The sequence below is a fragment of the Anabrus simplex genome, chromosome 1 (genome assembly GCF_040414725.1).
Source record: "Anabrus simplex isolate iqAnaSimp1 chromosome 1, ASM4041472v1, whole genome shotgun sequence".
In the NCBI taxonomy this organism is placed as follows: Eukaryota; Metazoa; Arthropoda; class Insecta; order Orthoptera; family Tettigoniidae; genus Anabrus; species Anabrus simplex.
In genome coordinates, this window is record NC_090265.1 from 1,109,679,410 (window position 1) to 1,109,699,095 (window position 19,686).

At 39.8% G+C, this 19,686-nt stretch overlaps 1 protein-coding gene across 2 annotated transcripts in view; it reads right to left on the reverse strand.

The window, feature by feature from the left end:
* Positions 1-19,686, reverse strand: part of LOC136858071 (innexin inx3) — a 116,690-nt gene that overhangs the window by 23,092 nt on the left and 73,912 nt on the right. For both annotated transcript variants that reach the window (XM_067137324.2, XM_067137325.2), the window contains one exon: positions 1,269-1,422. In XM_067137324.2, coding sequence (XP_066993425.2) covers positions 1,269-1,422 — 154 coding nt within the window. The remainder of the gene's footprint in view (positions 1-1,268; positions 1,423-19,686) is intronic.

Below are 19,686 nucleotides of genomic sequence, written 5' to 3' on the forward strand. Positions count from 1 at the left end.
GAACGAACACATGATCGCGTTTTTGGTACAACTTTTAAGGAATTACATCTTTCTGGTGTGGATTGCCCTCAGCATTCGATAATATTCAATATAATATGCAGGTGACGAAGTACTGATTTATTTTTTGGAAGTGGAAATAGCACCTTGTGAACAGATATTCCTCAGTTAAATAATGTGATTTCATGTTACTGATAGCATACGTAAATATGCACCGCCTGTACTTGCAATTTTGAAGGATTTGTTTACAAATTTTGAATTGCTGGCACCACCAATAGAATAATCAACAGCCGCCACTACTCCTCCTCCTACTACTACTAATTACTCGTCGTTACTGCTAGCCTGGTGCAGCCCTTGTAAGACAGACACTCCAATGAGGGTGGGCGGTGACTGTCGTGTATGGGAAGCTGCGTGTTATATGGTGGAGGATAGTGTCGTGTGTGGTGTGTGAGACGCGGTAATGTTGGAGCAAAACAACACCAGTCTCCAAGATGAGAGGATTAACATTTTTCTTTTTTCCTGGCCTCTTTATCAGTTATCTAGAATAGGAAATAACGCGGTTTAAGCCTACTTTTACGGCAGGATACCCTTTCCGACGTCAATACTACGTGGAAGATGTATTCACTATTGCGTGTTTCTAGGTTAGTAGTGTGATATATTGTGTGTAAATGAAGATGTTTATTAAGATGATCACAAACAAAGCTAGAGGAAATTAACGTAGAAGAATTAGCGAAACATGGTTGAAATACCCGGCCCGGCCGGGAATCAAAGCCAAGGCCTTATGAACTGAAGGCCACCACGCTGACCATTCAGCCAAGGTACCGGACAGAAAATGGGAATTAATCCCTCGTCCTGGCTGAGAATTGATCCCGGGGCCCCAAGGACCTAAGGCTAAGACACTGACTACTCAGCCATGGAGCCGGGCTTCTCTAAACAATTCCTTGTGATTTCTGCTTTATGTCGCACCAACTCGAAAAGGTCTTATGGCGACAATAGCGTAGTTTGGGGCTATGGCTCGGAAATAAGTGATCGTGCCTTTAATTAAGGCTCAGCCTGACGTAAAAATGGAAAACCACGAAAAATCATCTTCACTGCTGCCGAGAGTGGAGCACCCGAATACAAACTCACAGCTACACGCCTCGAACTGCGCAACTAACTCGCTCGGTCTCCAGATAATACTGTGTGAGTGCGCATAATGTAAATTAGGTAATTAATGTTTGTTGAAGGGAATATTAATTATGCGATTCATAAAATATATTTAATAATCGTACCTGAAGGCCCATAACGATGAAATACGCACTTGGTGACCTTCGGGAACGCTTCAGATGATGCAATATCCTCCTTTTGTGGGATGAGAGAGTTCTGGATCCCATAGGTCAGGAACTGGCCTCCCAGGAACTTATCTGTTAGGAAGATGATGACCACCTGCAGACATTTATACCATCAATGAGTTATATCACTTTCAGATCGGAGGATACAATTTTCACACTAAATTTGAGTTTTTGTCCTAGATAAGAACGACAAAAATTTTCACAATTTTTTAGAGCAAATTTACGACCTTGCACGTTTGTTTGTTTTAATTGCTTTGCCTTTACTGCAGGTTAATTTTAGCTGTAACTACACAAACTTTTAACAATTAACCCATTCCAGTCTGGGCCTTAATATCCCTTACACACGTTCTGGATTGGGCATTTTTAAGGATTTTTAAAACATTGTATCTCTGTACCTATAGGAGATTTTTGCATGATTCTTTTCTTTTTGTGCTTGTTTGAGCATCTAGTTTTGAAAAACGCTGTTTTTATCATGTCAACTATCACTTGAAATTTTAAAATTGTTTAGGGCCTATATATTATACCATGTTATGCGACTGGAGAAAAGGTCTGGCTGATAACTAAGCTGGCGTCTGAGTGAGTGGCACGCGCGAAACGAGCTCTTCGAAAGTGTGTAATTTCAAGTGTTAACAGCGGGATTTTGAGTGTACTCATACAACGTGTTCAAGTGTGTGATATCTATTGTGAAGTGATTAAAGAAAAACACGAATTTACTTATCGGCAATCCCGAAATACTGTAGTATTAATTCCGAAGCTTGTTGCGAACATAGCAGAATGGGTGCTTGCGAGCAATGTGGAGTGGAGCTGGGAAGAGCCCTTAAAGTACAGTGTGCTCAGTGCAAAAAGTGGTACCACAAGAATTGTGTGAACAACCTGAATAGATATAGTGTGTGGTCCTGTGAAAGTTGTAGTGTAAATGAAGGAGACAACAGTAAAAGGAAATCAGTGGGGAACACTATCCCATCCTTAGATAGTATATTTTCTCTTCTAAAAGAACTAACCGAAGAAATTCGGCAACTGAAAGAAGACCAAAAGACAAGAGAGACTGATTTAGGGAACTCACTCGATCTGTGTCATAAGAAGTTGGACGATACGGCCCAGCTTATTTCAAAGCAACAAACTGATCTCGATAAGTGTTTTAATCACATAGAAAACCTGACTCAGGAAAACTGCAATTTAAGGGAAAAAATAAAATCCCTAGAGTGCCGAGTGAATGACGCGGAAATGTATTCAAGAAGGAACACAATTGAAATCCAGGGGGTTCCTGATATCCAAAACGAAAGTGTACTGGACACAGTTAAGAAGATTGGACGGGCTCTGGACATAGAGGTGAAAGAAGAAATGGTGGACGCGTGTCATCGCCTCCCCAAAGCCCCGCATCAACAACACTGCGGAATTATAGTGAAGCTGGTAAGGCGAATGGACAAAGATCTGTTCATGGAAAGACGGCGAGTGAAGAGAAACCTCTCCACCAGGCACGCAGATCTTCCAGGCGACAATGTCATCTAAATCAACGAGAGCCTGTCACCGCAGAGAAGAAAACTGCTAGCCCAGGCCCGAGCAATCCGCAGAGGGAAGGACTACGCGTACATATGGGTAAGAAACGGAGTCATTAAAATGCGTAAAACTCAGGGTTCCAAAGTAGTTGTAATTAACAACCAGGATGATCTAAATAAGCTGTAAATTAATGGATGACACTGGGCTTAATATTTATTATCAAAATGTGCGCGGGTTAAAAACAAAACTTGAACTGAGTCAGAACATTCAGGCCAATGAATATCAATTCGTGGCTCTAACAGAGACTTGGCTGGACTCTACTGTGTTCGATAGTGAGGTCTGTAGTGAGCAGTACAGAGTGTACAGGGCTGACCATAGCACTAGGAGGGGTGGGGGTGTGCTCACTGCTGTCAGGAGAGGATTAACTGTGCTCAAGGCCGAACAGGTCACAAATAGTTTTGAGGGGCTCTTACTGAAAGTTGTCATTCAAGGAAAAGTATGGTATTTCGGTAATGTGTATGTACCACCTTCCTCAAAATCAGCTGTCTACAGTGAAATATTTGGATGGCTAGAATCTCATTACGAGCTACACGACAGTAATGTCGTCATTGTCGGTGATTTCAACATACCGTCAATAAGTAACATGAACAGTGATTTGAACACAAATTCGCAAAGTCAACAATTAAGAAATTTTATTAATCTTCATAATCTCTTCTTATGTAATTCAGTTCCAAACTGTAACGGAAAAACATTAGACTTAGTAATGACTAATCAAAATATTTCAAATATTGAATGCACAAGGAGCACAGACCCGCTACTGCCAGAGGATGTACACCACCCAGCCTTAGAAATAGAGCTACGATTTACATTGCATCGGGCTAAACCTAACACTTCTCCCCAGACTTCATATAATTTTAAAAAAGCGAACAACGAACGACTGTTCATGAGGCTTACAGACACGAATTGGAACTCTCTCTATGAATGCACTGAAGTTGATGCTGCAGTAGATTGTTTTTACGGCAACCTTTATTCAGCTATAAACGAATCGGTTCCCACGAAAAAAACAGGTAACGGCAAAACATACCCCATTTGGTTTAAAGATAGCATAATTCGAAAATTGAAAGAAAAAGAATATTACAGAAAGCGGAAGCACATTACGCAACATTATGATAGTCAATATAAAATTCTGAGAGCTCAAATTAAATCTGAAATTAAGTCCGCACACAGAAGATACATTGAGACAGTGGAACAAGGTATCAACAATGACACTAGATCTTTCTGGGCATACGTTAAAAATAGGAGAAAGAATAGTAGGGATTGCGACACTTACAAATATGAAAATAACGTATTAGATACTAAAGATAAAATTGTAGAAGGCTTTGCGGACTACTTCCAATCAGTATATTCCCCGCATAAGGCACAATATGGCATACCTAACGCTCCATCTTACACTAACGATACGTTGCATATTGACAACTTTGCTTTAGAAGAGGTTGAAGTAGCACTTAAAAAGCTGAAACCTAAGGCATCTGCAGGACCAGACCATGTACCACCGTATGTGATAAAAGGATGTTCAGAAGTTCTTAAGCATCCACTTCTATTTATTTATAATTTGATTGTTAAAACATCTATATTTCCATCCGTCTGGAAGTTATCACGAGTGTGCCCCATACTTAAATCAGGTGATCCCACACTAATAAGCAACTACCGGCCTATTTCTATTTTATCCGCGTTAGCAAAAGTTTTCAAATTTATGTTATGTAATCGACTAACAACATATTTAAGACCTCTTATATCAGACAAACAACATGGTTTCCTTTCACGACGTTCCACAGTCACAAACTTGGTTAACTTCACTCAGCGAGTGTCCACAGAACTTGACACGGGCGGACAAATGGACGTAGTAGCTGCAGATTTAGCAAAAGAATTCGATAAAATTAATCACGATGCTCTACTAAGTAAGTTAAACCTGTTCGGTTTCTCGAAACAACTCTTGCATTTTTTCAGTTCCTATCTGGGTGATAGGAAGCAGTTCGTTTCTTTCCAGGGACTTTCTTCTCGGGAATACCCTGTAAATTCAGGAATAATTCAGGGGTCAAATTTAGGCCCTTTAGTTTTTCTCGCATTCATCAATGACTTGCCTGAACAAGTGAAATATTCCAGCTGTCTGCTATACGCCGACGATTTCAAAGTGTTCAAAGCCATTGAAAACATAAACGACTGTGAACAGCTTCAGCTAGACTTGAAAAGTGTATTGGAGTGGGCGACTGAAAATAAACTGTACTTAAATGTAGAAAAATGTGTATCGATGTCGTTCACCAGAAGGAAACCTCCCGTCCACTACACTTACAAACTAGGTGACAGTGATTTGCGATCAGTTTGCGAGATGAAAGACCTCGGGGTTTTATTCGACCACGAGCTTACATTCAATTCGCATTTACTGAAAATGGTAGCTGAGTCGTACAAGACCCTAGGATTCATTATCAGGAATATAAAACCCTTCAAAAACACACAAATTTGAATTCGTCTGTTCAATACCATAGTAAGACCAAAAATAGAATATGCCAGCATCGTTTGGAGCCCTAGGTGTCAAACATATGCTTATCAGATTGAAAAATTACAAAAAAAAAAAAAAGATTTTTAAAATACTTACAATATAAAAAAACTGTCTGCTATCCCCGTATGGTACCCTATAGTGATATCCTTTTAAATTTCGGAGTGGAGAGTTTAGAAATTCGCAGACGGAAGGATGCAGTAAAATTTCTTTTTAAAGTTGTAAACTATGCTGTTGATAATCCTGAATTACTTTCTCTCCTAAATTTCCATGTACCTCGCTTCAATTCCAGAAATAACATAACATTTTTAAATGTAAAATCCAGGACGTGTGCCCATGATAACTCGCCGGTAAACAGACTCTGCAGTATCTTCAACAGTGCCATTCAGAAAAATAATGGCCTTGACTTCAGTTTGCCATTGAGTGAGTTTGTAACTGAACTTCATCGCGCAATTATATGAAGTCCTAAAAATAGGGGAAATTGTAAGGTGAAGTTCTATAATATTATGCAATATAATGTATTGCTTCATTTATTTTATCATTTTACTTTGTCGTGTGTTGTTCTACCGCATTAATATAAGGCTTCTTTAGTCTTTAGACCGGGCGAGTTGGCCGTGCGCGTAGAGGCGCGCTGCTGTGAGCTTGCATCCGGGAGATAGTAGGTTCGAATCCCACTATCGGCAGCCCTGAAGATGGTTTTCCGTGGTTTCCCATTTTCACACCAGGCAAATGCTGGGGCTGTACCTTAATTAAGGCCGCGGCCGATTCCTTCCAACTCCTAGGCCTTTCCTATCCCATCGTCGCCATAAGACCTATCTGTGTCGGTGCGACGTAAAGCCCCTAGCAAAAAAAAAAAAATTAGTCTTTAGAAAAATACTTTCATATTTTATATCAATATTATGCAATATAATGTATTGCTTTATTTATTCTATCATTTTACTTTGTCGTGTGTTGTTCCACCGCATTAACATAAGCCTCTTTAGTCTTTAGAAAAATACTTTCATATTTTATATCAATAGTATAAGAGAGATAAAATTGTAGAATATAGTTTAGATATAAGTTTCACCATGTTAATTGTAGCTTATCTGTCGTAGTTGCCACTGCAATTGGGACACTAAGTCCTGTAGTGTGCAATAAATAAATAAATAAATAAATAAATAAATAAATAAATAAATAAATAAATAAATAAATAAATAAATAAATAAATAAATAAATAAATAAATAAATAAATAAATAAGCAAGAACAGTTTCCTGAAATACTGGTACATTCACCCTATTTTGCTAATATAAAATTGCAATTACAAAACAACAACATTAATGAGTACGATATAAAAATACAAATTTTTCAACAATAGTAATAATTACAATAACGAAAATGGGAGCTCTTATGAAATTTTATTTTAATTGATAAATTTTGTCAAAAGTTGCTCAAATGTAAAATTATTGTTCCATTTACCACAAAAGACTTCTGAGAAAGAGAAAATAGAGTCTTCTAAACAGATAACTTTACTAATATATAGACAATCTTACGTATTCACGCAAATATGAAATACGCGGGAACATGCGCTAGGCCGTAAAACGAACTCCAGTCATAATGACATGTAAGAAGTTGTTTCGAATTCATAATGTCAATAATATGTTAATTTGCGCATAAACTTATAATATATCATAAAATATCGAAAATATCACTTTCGTCAAGCACATATTTACCGCGAGAAGCCATGTCTTAGAGCCACTGAGTGACAACATCTACTGATGCATGTTGATCGAAAATATCGTAAATTCTCTGACTTAGACATATAACGCTGCCATCTGCTTAAATACTCTCGTAACTAATACATGAAGAAACACGATATAACCACCAGAATGCGTGCATAGCTCATTCTCGATTTTTAGTGAATTGTCAAACCTTACTACGGGCTATGCCCGCAGCGCGGCCTGAACGTAATTTCGGCCGCTGATGCTCGCAGTTAGACCGGAAAGAGATGTCACATATTGCTTAAGTCCTTTCGTTATGATGATGATACACAAATTTGACTTCATGAGAGTTTCTGAATTAGTTCCCACTATTTTTAAAGGCTGAAACACACCCTAATTATACAGCCTTTTTGTAACAGTTAAATGACATATTGCATTTATGATCATTTCTGAAACCGTTTGCATCCCTTGATACTCATCAACATTTCACAACCAAGTGCTGCAGCTCTTTGGCGATATTAGAACATGAACAGGTTGAAACAGAGAGAACAAAGCCTATATACACGCGTGGTAAAAGTTTGTCTAGCAGGAAATATGTTCCTGACTTATGTTTGTGGGCAGGGCGAGAAAGGGCAATTGCATTATTCATTTACCATGAAACGAGAACATTACGGATGGCCCGAACAATAATCAAGTTTAGTACACAGATTGTATTCCCTAGCCTAATAAACAAAACAAAAACAAAACAAATCCCATGGCACTGCAGCTTTGATGGGCGTTGGCCTACGAAGCTTCTGTGATTACTGTACCCGAATGTGTATGATTTGTACCACGAATACTTCTCGTTTCATGAAATTAATTTATCAATCTGTGAAACGAATGTCGACTTGGACATTGCATATCAGAGAATCTTTCTTGAACAGTCGCTGTACAACACGAGCCAATGGTTCCTAGTACATGCCATGGCCACCAAATGCCTCACATTCTCCACACGTCTCCATCGTCACCACAAATCTCCTGGCCAGACAGACGACGTCACCGTCTAAGAGGCCAACCTTCCCCATCAGGGAACGAAAATAATTTAGTCGTCGTCGTCGTAGTAGTAGTAAGTTTAAGTTCACACTTCTGGTTTGTTTCTCGTGAAGAGAAACAGCCATTTTCCCTCTTACCGTATTGATTGTTGTGGTTGTGCATTAATGATGGTTGGAGAGTGGCGGTGGTGATTATTGTTTTAAGAGGAAGTACAACTAGGCAACCATCCTTGTGATGGTGGAGAGGGAGCCTTTTGTATCCTTTTGCAGTTTGCGGTTCCTGTGACCATTGTGGTGGTGTTTAGTGCTTACTAAGTAGTGGTGTAGTTTTTGCTGTGCTGTTTGCTTAAATATTGCTATCTAGTTGTTTTATTGCGCTTGTAGTTGCTTAGAGATGGCTACTGCCCCGCCAGAAGGTGGGGAATCCTCCTCAATTGAGGCCTCGAGTTGTTGTTCTGTTTAATAGAGCTTCTGTGCTTGGTTGGTCAACTCTATCTGAATTCATTGTCCTAATATTGACCAAAAATTTCTCAATGAACTAATTAAGTCAGGCAATTCCGCATCTATTCTTGCTTCCCTTCCACCATGGCACCCCATGGCGAAAGGGAAAAGTAAAGATAAGTCGACGCTAAAGAAACTGGCCAGAAATTCTCTAAAAGGAGCCGTTTCACTCACTAATCAATTCCAGGCTTTAGCGTCTCCTCACACCAGTGGGAGCTCCCAACCTGAAACTTTTGTTTCGACCCAGTCGGTTACCCGAAATGAGATTGTGGTCCAGACCTCTAATGTGGCTCAACCTTCTACCAGCTCGGCTCAGTACGAGACCGCTCAGACTAGGACCAGCTTCACTCTTGTTGAAGATGGCGGCGAGGCGATGGACACACACTTCCCAGACAAAAATCCCCCCCCCCCCCCATTGTGGCTGATGAAAAAGCTGAATATCAGCGCTACTATAAATACCTCAAAACTAAATACACTGGTGAAGTTTCATGCCGCCACACTAATGACTATGAAGTCGAGAAGAATTACTTTGAGGAGTCGAATGCTAGTTACTACACCCACCAGCTGCCCAGCAACAGGCTCCTCAAAGTAATAATTAGAAGATTTTTTAATTTTTTATAGTTGGCTTTACGTCACACCGACACAGATAGGTCTTATGGCGACGATGGGATAGGAGTGGGAAGGAACCGGCCGTGGCCTTAATTAAGGCACAGCACCAGCATTTGCCTGGTGTGAAAATGGAAAACCATCTTCAGGGCTGCCGACAGTGGAGTTCGAACTCACTATCTCCCGAATGCAAGCTAACAGCTGGGCGCCCCTAACCGCACAGCTACTCGCTCGGTATTTGAAACATTGTTTCTACGTTAAGACTGGGCTCGGGAGGAGCTCATGTCACTGGGGAATCAACTCCAAGGTTTATATCAATTTACTCATCGTGACGCCACGATGAAATTGATCCTGTTAAGCATCACGAGACTCCTTCCAAACACTGATTTTTCAGAGACGACCTACTCCCTTCGATACCTGTATGGGTGAGCGTCGAGGCATATCGTGGTCATGAAGGCCTTGCCCAATGTTATCAGTGCCAGTGGTGGGGGCACACGGTTAACTATTGCAAGACTTAAGATGTATTAAGTGCGGGAAAAACCATTTGGCTGCCGCCTACCCTCAATGCGGAGGCGCAAGCCAAATTTGTAAAGTGTGAGGGCGAACATCGCCCCTCTTGGAGAGGATGCCACTTGTTTCGCACCATTATGGTGCAGAAACAAATAAATGTGAAATATTATTACACATGAATAAATTAACTGAAATAAATTACTAAATTAATAAAAATAATCGAAATATCTGTAGTATGAGCGCCAGAGTTCACCAGAAAGGATCCTCGCATTTTGATAAAGCATGATAATTCTCTCCTCCAGGTCGTGTTCATAAAGCTGCGTACTGGTACATCTGCTTTAGGCTTTACCTAACCTTCTGAAAACGATTACATGGGTAGGAACTGCTCTTAGGTACATCAATAACTCCATTGATTCTAAAATAAATAACTATATTCTGAACAATATCCGTGCATGAACACCTCATCATTACACCAACATATACCTATAATACACCCACAAAATACTACTGGAAGACTCCATATATACAACAATAACAACAATAAAAACAGTGAGAAACCAGAAGTGAGGACTAAGCTTCCATTGCAATTGCCCTATGAAAGTTCATTACAAGGCATATATATGTGGATAAATACCCTTCACTGTCTCTGTGTATCAACACAACTTGCATTTCTCATTATTAGTACTTGTTATATCACACAGATACTACCTTTATAATACTGTGTTCACTGATTCTAACACTTGGTTTAAAGATACATACATTCAAGCAACACACGTTTGTTGTTCCAGAACACAAGGTATGGAAATTCTGAGATACAATAACCCATAGCTTTCACAAACATATAAGACACCAAGTCGCCACAAGTGATACAATATCAAGTGCCTAAGCACTCCACAGTTTGTAGCTCAGCCACTTTTCACAAACATAATAAGACCACGTTCCACAGAAGTCACATCTCCTCTCTTCCGCTGTTTTAAGTCAAGTCTTTCCGCCGTTCCCCATATGCCTAAATAGACCTCATCTTCCCCTTACTCTCACATGACACGTCTGGATTGATCCTGGCCATTCAATCACGAGTAGAAGATCCTCTTGGCGTACCAAGACCACGCCCTGAACCACTTCCGGATCCCATGACAATAACAGCCATGCCGCGTCGTCGGACTCTGGGCAGTTCCATGACTCACGCAATGTTTCCGAGTTGTAAATAGCACTGTTTTCCTATCCGCTTCTACAGAACAAATTTTTCTTATCGCATACGGAGATATTATTAATTATTAATGTACCGGAAGGTACACCCCAACGCCGCGCATTCAAATTCAGCGCCTAAATGAACTCCTTTTTTGGTGAAACAGTGAAACTGAAAATACACCAACTTGGAACTTTAATCAGAAGATGTCACCATCTAAATATTGAGTAATTTTGTTATTGTGCAGTTTCGTAACCTGAGTGAATTTCTACTTGTTTTGTTTGACATTCAACGAGAAGTTTGGACATTCTTCCATAGATGGCACCACTAAAAACTATGATCATGCACCCTGGTGCGAAGTGAAAGAACTTATGATTTAAAGAAGTTTTGTATTTTTTTGCTAGGGGCTTTACGTCGCACCGACACAGATAGGTCTTATGGCGACGACGGGATAGGAAAGGCCTAGGAGTTGGAAGGAAGCGGCCGTGGCATTAATTAAGGTACAGCCCCAGCATTTGCCTGGTGTGAACATGGGAAGCCACGGAAAACCATCTTCAGGGCTGCCGATAGTGGGATTCGAACCTACTATCTCCCGGATGCAAGCTCACAGCCGCGCGCCTCTACGCGCACGGCCAACTCGCCCGGTAGTTTTGTATTTCTAGATTTTTGTAACTGAATGATGTTCATTTATTTTTGGGTTATAAATTCTTCCTTTTATTTCCGCCAGTTTTGAATCTAGCCAATCCCTAATTTTTGTAATTAATTTCCAACCAATCCCGCATTTCTTCTTCACCTTGTGTTTAACCAATAAAATCAAGAGGGCGTGTCCTGATTCATCTTGAATGATCTCGAACCTTCCCTGAAGGTTTATAAATTGCGGCTTTTCACGTCTCTTGGCCAATTGATCGTCATCTTACTAAGTGTGTGTGTCAAAGCGGGAGGCGGGCGGCCTCTTTCTTCGGTCAACAGTACATCTACAAGGTAATGGCCACATAACATCTTTCTTTCTTGCTAACTACGCAGTTTAATCCGAGGGATAGGTCCGAATCGTTAACTATGTCACCTTCTTTTCTAAAAATGTAACTTTCTGCCAGTAAATGTAAAAACTTCATAAATCTTTAACTGTAAATTGGGGATAGAGAGTGACGTACCCTCTCGAGCTCCCCTTCATCTTGGTTTGAGGTGACTACGTTCCATAACTGTTTTTCATTCTGTATTGTGGTAATGTAAATTCTATACGAGTCACCTCAGTAGTTTGGGAATAGCCCCGGTTTCATCGGCCTAGAGCCCCTTAGAGTGTTTTAGTGTTCATATCTAGGAGTGCAAATATACGCCTCCATTCAGTTTGTGTTTCGGGCCATTTACTTAACCTGTTCTATCCCGCAAAGGCCCTGTAGGTTGGGTACTAGATACCCCTGCATAACATTACTTTTGAATGTGTAAGTTGTGCCTTGATGGGCGAATGATTGTAATTTTTGGATATTGGCTTGAATAGGCTAGAAGAAACTGAGATCCTGTTAGCTCTTTTTCAAATTTTGTGATTGTAACGAGTGCCTCTGGAAGGCTAGATATTGTATTTTGGGAGCAAGTGCGCCATGAATTAGGGGATTTCTGCCCTTGAATAAATTTGTGCTCTTTGTAAATTTGAGCTTAAAGCCCAAAGTGTTAAGGTTCTGAATCTTGGATTTTTTCCAATCTGGTTTAATGATTGCTACTTGCACCTGTAATATTGGCATGGAAAAATGGTTAAGTTTAAAGTTCTGAAAATATAACCTTCAGTTTAAGTTTTAAATTCTATTCTTGACATTGTAGTTAGACCCATTCACCCCGGCACCTTCTTTCAGCTCTGCGTTCCACTGGAAAAACCGTAACAATTAATAATTTAATGTTAAGAATAAATAGATAAATGAAGTAATAATTATACGAATAATGATATAAATGTCTCTTACTTGTGAATACAGTGAGAGGGTGTGAAATATGTACTATCACAAACGAGTATTTCAAATTTCAGAATAAAAGGACTCTACCGCCCACAAGTGAAGTTGACACCAACTTCTCTTTCACAGAGGCCACGAGATGTGCTCCGCCCTCTCACCCACTACGAACCTTGCCCTACCAACACAGGCGTTTCTCATCTTCGATTTGTCGGACATGAACGACATCCTGGATCTATTGAGGCAAATTAATTTTACCAGGCTTTTGCCTATAGGCTCTGTGCGCTGATGAGAAAAATGCACCACTGCGCTGCGAGTGATGAATATTGTAAGTTAATGCGATCACCGCATACATATCTCAGTCGTCTGACAGCGTGCTGCCACGGCCGGCTAAATAATAACAGTGGGATTTCAGAATGTTTTATGTAACAACAAGCGGCCAAAATATTCCGAACTTCCAGAAAGTGGTCATGTATTACATTTTAAAGAAGAACTGTTCGCAGGAAATAGCAACAAAGCGAATAACAGCAAATATGATAAGAGAAAAACGTTGGTTCACTAGAGACACTACCATTTCATGATAGAGGCAACATAGTAATTAATTTATTATTTGTGGTGATAACGAGATTAATGTTCATGTACACATTCAACAACGCTGCCTTCAGAAAAATACATTTGTTCTAATTCCAATTCGTTATATTAGCGTAGCTTAATGTTGCTAAGGAGGCTTTGGCAAAATAATATTTCTGCTGTTATTTATACATTTTACTCAGGACATGTCACTTCGCATACTGATCAACCCTGTGAACGGTCTCGACCTCGCACTTCAAAAGCGGGGAAAGAGAAATAAAACAAGGAGAAGAGCTTAGAGGACCTTTCTCCCTGAAAAAAAAAAAAAAAAAACAGGTTTGATGTCGGACAAATTGAAATTCCAGATTTTAAAACCGAATGTACACTGTCAAAAATGTTGTGGGAGGAGAACATATCAGAATATCTTAACGTAGCCAATAAATGATTGTGTCTGCATTTATAATATGATCACGACCACCTCTGTAATATAACGGTTAGCGCCACTACTTTCCTTCGTCGGGGGTCCGAGCTTGATTCCCGATACAGACAGAAACTTAACATTGACATGAGGGTACATGCAGCTCATGTTCATTAGGGGTTGATTGAAAAGAGTTGCACCACCTCGGGCGAGGACAGAATTTTACGTATGTAAAATGCGGTATTTCTGTGAGCACTTTATATTGTGTAATTCTATAATTAGCCTATATTTATTTACTGCCTTTTAAAATCCATTTCGTGAGGTTGTGACAGAATACTATAAAATTTCATATTGTGGTCTGTAGTACAGTACGGTACGTTCTTCTTCTTCTTCTTATTTATTTATTTATTTATTTATTTTGCACACTTTCGTGGTAATGATATTCAAGCAATTGTACAGATTTTAGGAAATCAAAACAGAATAAACCTTAATTTACACTACCGTTATACGTATAATTTGAACCCATAAATTTCCGTACAATTTCCAGTCGTGGCAATGACCAACGTCTTCTGCATGGTCTTGTAGATGTTGGTGTTGACATCCAAGACTATGTTAATAGAATACAATGTATCTGTTACAGTATGATGTGTGTGCTTTAAAAAAGATGATCTATTGTAGCTTACCTTGAAATTTAACTTTGCTATAATAATTTGTTTGTAATTGTTAACCTTTACATTTTGTAAAGAGTTGTTGTGTATTAAATAAATGTACAAATCCTGAATCATTCCCTGCGATTTACTGCTAAAGTCCACCGTCTTTCCAAATCCATTTCGTGAGGTCGTGAATGAAAGCTCTGTATTACAGTATCTACGTATTAATGCAGCCAAGAACAAGCAACACAGAATCATCTGAAGACAGCACTGTAAAAATAATTGAATAAATGCATGTAAACTTCACACATATTCCAGTTCATGGTGAGCTGTTGATGAAGATGCCTCTAAGTAGTTCTCGCAGTATCCACCCGCAGCAGCACAGTGCTATACGCACGGAGCCTATATTGAAGGGCACAGCGCAACAATGGGCAAGATCGTGGTTCTAATAAAATGCTGTTATGCAGTATATCTCTGAACCGTAACTTCATTAAGTCTGAAGTTCCTGTTCTCTGACGATGGACTTAACCGACTGTGCATGAAATTATAAGTGTGTTTTCGGTCAGAAAATGAGCTCGAATCTTTTATCTCTGATGACAATATTGACATCATGATTCTAGGAGGGACATAGCTAAAACCACATGTGCCCTTCAAAATTAAAAATATTACCATCTATCGTAAATGTTATACGATGAGTAATAGAACGTGGCTGTGCTGATTAACTCGAGTTTACTTAACACATCATTGACCCTCTCCGTCATGGTACTATTTTCTCGTTATCGGGATTAAACATGAAAACTATCTCTATCGACGTTTTGCGGCCTATTTACCTTCCCGCGCTCCTCTGTATTTGGAAGAAATAGATACATTGTTAAATAACTCGTTACTTGTCCCTTCTATTACTGCTGGTGACTTCACTTCCAAGCATTCATATTGGAACTCACGACTCTCAAATCCGAAGGGGAGAATGCTACAACGTCATATGAGAGAAAATGACATTGGGGTGTTTGCCCCAACAGAACCTGATTTATGGGAGTGCATTTTATTGTTGATACAGAACAAGTACAACAGTAACATACAATTTCAGTAACCAAGTGAATCTATATAATATTACTATCTGGGTAGCCGGGCTGAGTTGCTCAGACGGTTGATGCACTGGCCTTCTGACCCCAACTTGGCCGGTTCGGTCCTAGCTCAGTCCGGTGGTAGGCCTATTTGAAGGTGCTCGAATACGTCAGCCTCGTGTCGGTAAAATAACTCCTGAGGGGCTAAATTACGGCATATCAGCTTCTCCGAAAACCGTAAGAAGTAGTCAGTTATTGCTATTATTATTATTGTTACTATTATTATTAATACTTTTGACCCCAAAATTTATACAAAGTAAAAACCAAACCCAGTCTAAAAACGCAGAACTTATTGCAGTTTATAAAAACTAACCTTCTATTACATGATTATGACATTATTATACATTTTAAAATCAAACTATTGCTAGTAGATGTTGTTTGAGTCATCAGTCTATAGACTGGTTTGATGCAGCTCTCCATGCCACCCTATCCTGTGCTAACCTTTTAATTTCTACGTAACTATTGCATCCTACATCTGCTCTAATCTGTTTGTCATATTCATACCTTGGTCTACCCCTACCGTTCTTACCACCTACACTTCCTTCAAAACCCAACTGAACAAGTCCTGGGTGTCTTAAGATGTGTCCTATCATTCGATCTCTTCTTCTCGTCAAATTTAGCCAAATCGTCTCCTCTCACCAATTCGATTCAGTACGGTATCTCTTCATTCGTGATTCGATCTATCCATCTCACCTTCAGCATTCTTCTGTAACACCACATTTCAAAAGCTTCTATTCTCTTTCTTTCTGAGCTACTTATCGTCCACGTTTCACTTCCATACAATGCCACGCTCCACACGAAAGTCTTCAAAAACATCTTTCTAATTCCGATATCAATGTTTGAAGTGAGCAAATTTCTTTTCTTAAGAAAGCTCTTCCTTGCTTGTGCTAGTCTGCATTTTATGTCCTCCTTACTTCTGCCATCGTTAGTTATTTTACTACCCAAGTAACAATATTCATCTACTTCCTTTAAGACTTCGTTTCCTAATCTAATATTTCCTACATCACCTGCCTTCGTTCGACTGCACTCCATTACTTTTGTTTTGGACTTATTTATTTTCATCTTGTACTCCTTACCCAAGACTTCATCCATACCATTCAGCAACTTCTCGAGATCTTCTGCAGTCTCAGATAAAATAACAATATCATCGGCAAATCTCAAGGTTTTGATTTCCTCTCCTTGGACTGTGATTCCCTTTCCAAATTTCTCTTTGATTTCCTTTACTGCCTGTTCTATGTAAACATTGAAAAGGAGAGGGGACAAACTGCAGCCTTGCCTCACTCCTTTCTGGATTGCTGCTTCTTTTTCAAAGCGCTCGATTCTTATCACTGCAGACTGATTTTTATACAGGTTGTAGATAATTCTTAGTTCTCGGTATTTGATCCTTATCATCTTCAGAATCATAAATAGCTTGTTCCAATCAACATTATAGAATGCCTTTTCCAGATCTACGAATGCCATGTACGTGGGCTTGTCCTTCTTGATTCGATCCTCTAAGATCAGTCATAAAGTCAGGATTGCTTCACGTGTTCCTACATTTCTTCTGAAGCCAAATTGATCTTCTCCCTGCTCAGCTTCAACTTGTTTTTCCATTCTTCTGTAAATAATACGTGTTAAAATTTTGCAGGCATGATATACTAAACTAATGGTGCGGTAGTTTTCACACCTGTCAGCACCGGCTTTCTTGGGAATAGGTATAACAACATTCTGCCGAAAATCGGATGGGACTTCTCCTGTCTCATACATCCTGCACACTAAATGAAATAACCTTACCATGCTGGTTTCTCCAAAGGCAGTCAGTAATTCAGAAGGAATATCATCAATTCCAGGTGCCTTGTTCCTATTTAGGTCATTCACAGCTCTGTCAAACTCTGACCTCAAAATTGGGTCTCCCACTTCATCAGCATCAACAGCCTCTTCATGTTCCAGAACCAAATTATCTACATCGTTACCTTGATACAACTGTTGGATATGTTCCTGCCATCTTTCTGCTTTGTCTTCTTTCCCTAGAAGTGGCTTTCCATCTGAGCTCTTAATATTCATGCACCTAGATTTCCTTTCTCCAAAGGTTTCCTTGATTTTCCGGTATGCAGCATCTACCTTCCCCAGGACCATACAGCCTTCGACATCCTTGCACTTCGCCTTCAGCCATTCTTCCTTAGCTACCTTGCACTTTCTATCCACTTGATTCTTTAATCGCCTGTATTCTTTTCTGCCCTCTTTATTTCTAGCATTCTTGTATTTTCGTCGTTCATCAATCAGGTCTAGTATCTCCTGAGTTATCCACTGATTCTTAGTTGATCTTTTCTTCCTTCCTAACATTTCTTCAGCAGCCTTACTGACTTCATTTTTCATGACTCTCCACTCTTCTTCTATTGTGTTTCCTTCAGCTTTTTCATTTAGTCCTTGTGCAACATGTTCCTTGAAACAATCCCTCACACTCTTGTCTTTCAACTTATCTAGATCCCATCTTTTTGCATTCTTTCCTTTCTTCAATTTCTTCAACTTCAGATGGCATTTCATGACCAACAAGTTGTGGTCAGAGTCCACGTCTGCTCCTAGGAAAGTTTTGCAATCCAACACCTGGTTTCTGAATCTCTGCCTAATCATAATGAAGTCTATTTGATACCTTCCAGTGTCGCCAGGTCTCGTCCACGTATACAGCCGTCGTTTGTGGTGTTTGAACCAAGTATTGGCAAGGACTAAATTATGATCAGTGCAGAATTCAACCAGCCGACTTCCTCTTTCGTTCCTTTGTCCCAATCCAAATTCTCATACTGTACTACCTTCGCTTCCTTTGCCTATCACTGCATTCCAGTCTCCCATCACAATTAGATTCTCGTCACCTTTTACATATTGTATTAAATCTTCCATCTCCTCATATATTCTTTCAATTTCTTCATCATCCGCTGAACTAGTAGGCATATAGACCTGCACTATTGTGGTGGGCATTGGTTTGGTGTCTACCTTGACGACAATAATTCTTTCACTATGCTTGTCGTAGTAGCTTACCCGCTGCCCTATTTTCTTATTCATTATTAAACCAACTCCTGCATTTCCCCTGTTTGATTTCGTGTTGATAATTCGGTAGTCGCCTGACCAAAAATCCTGTTCTTCCTGCCAACGTACTTCACTTATACCAACTACATCTAACTTTAGCCTATCCATCTCCCTTTTCAGATTCTCTAACTTACCACAATGATTCAAACTTCTAGCATTCCACGCTCCGACTCGTAGAATGTCAGTATCCATCTTCCTGATGATCGCCCCCTCTCGTTTAGTCCCCACCCGGAGATCCGAATGGGGGACTAGTTTACCTCCGGAATATTTTACCCGGGAGGAAGCCATCATCAGTACATCATTCATACAGAGAGAGAGAGCTGCATGTCCTCGGGAGGTAGTTACGGCTGTAGTTTTCCGTTGCTTTCAATCGTGTTGCAGTATCAACACAGCTAAGCCATGTTGAGTATTATTACAAGGCCGTATCAGTCAATCATCTAGACTGCCGCCCTTGCAACTACCGAAAGGCTGCTACCCCCCCTTTCGATGAACCATTCGTTAGTCTGGTCTCTCAACAGATACCCATCCGATATGGTTGCACCTGCGGCTCGGCTATCTGCATCATTGGGACACGCAAGCCTCCCCACCGCGTCAAGGTCACATGGTTCGCAGAGGAGGGCTAGTAGATAACAATTAGGTATTAGAAGCAATGCATCTTAATTTATCGGCAATTTACATGATGTGGGAAGCGACTAACAGTTATTGCTGTTCAGTCCATTAATATTTGGAGAAACGTGGTCTATTCCTAAACAACTACAAAAAATATAAATATTTGTGTGGAAGAAAGGACCTCAAAAAGTCTTTAAATCATAGCGCCAGAAGTTTCAAGAATATCACAAAAGCTGCTGTATTTATGCCCATCTAGAGGCATGGAGGTAGTCTTCTTCCTCTTACCATTTTGTACGTTCGTTATTTCCATATTTTTTATCAATACATAATTATTATTTGTTAGGTACATTGACGTTATATTTTGACATCGTAGATCACGCTTTAAATCCTATTTCTCCTAAAATTACATA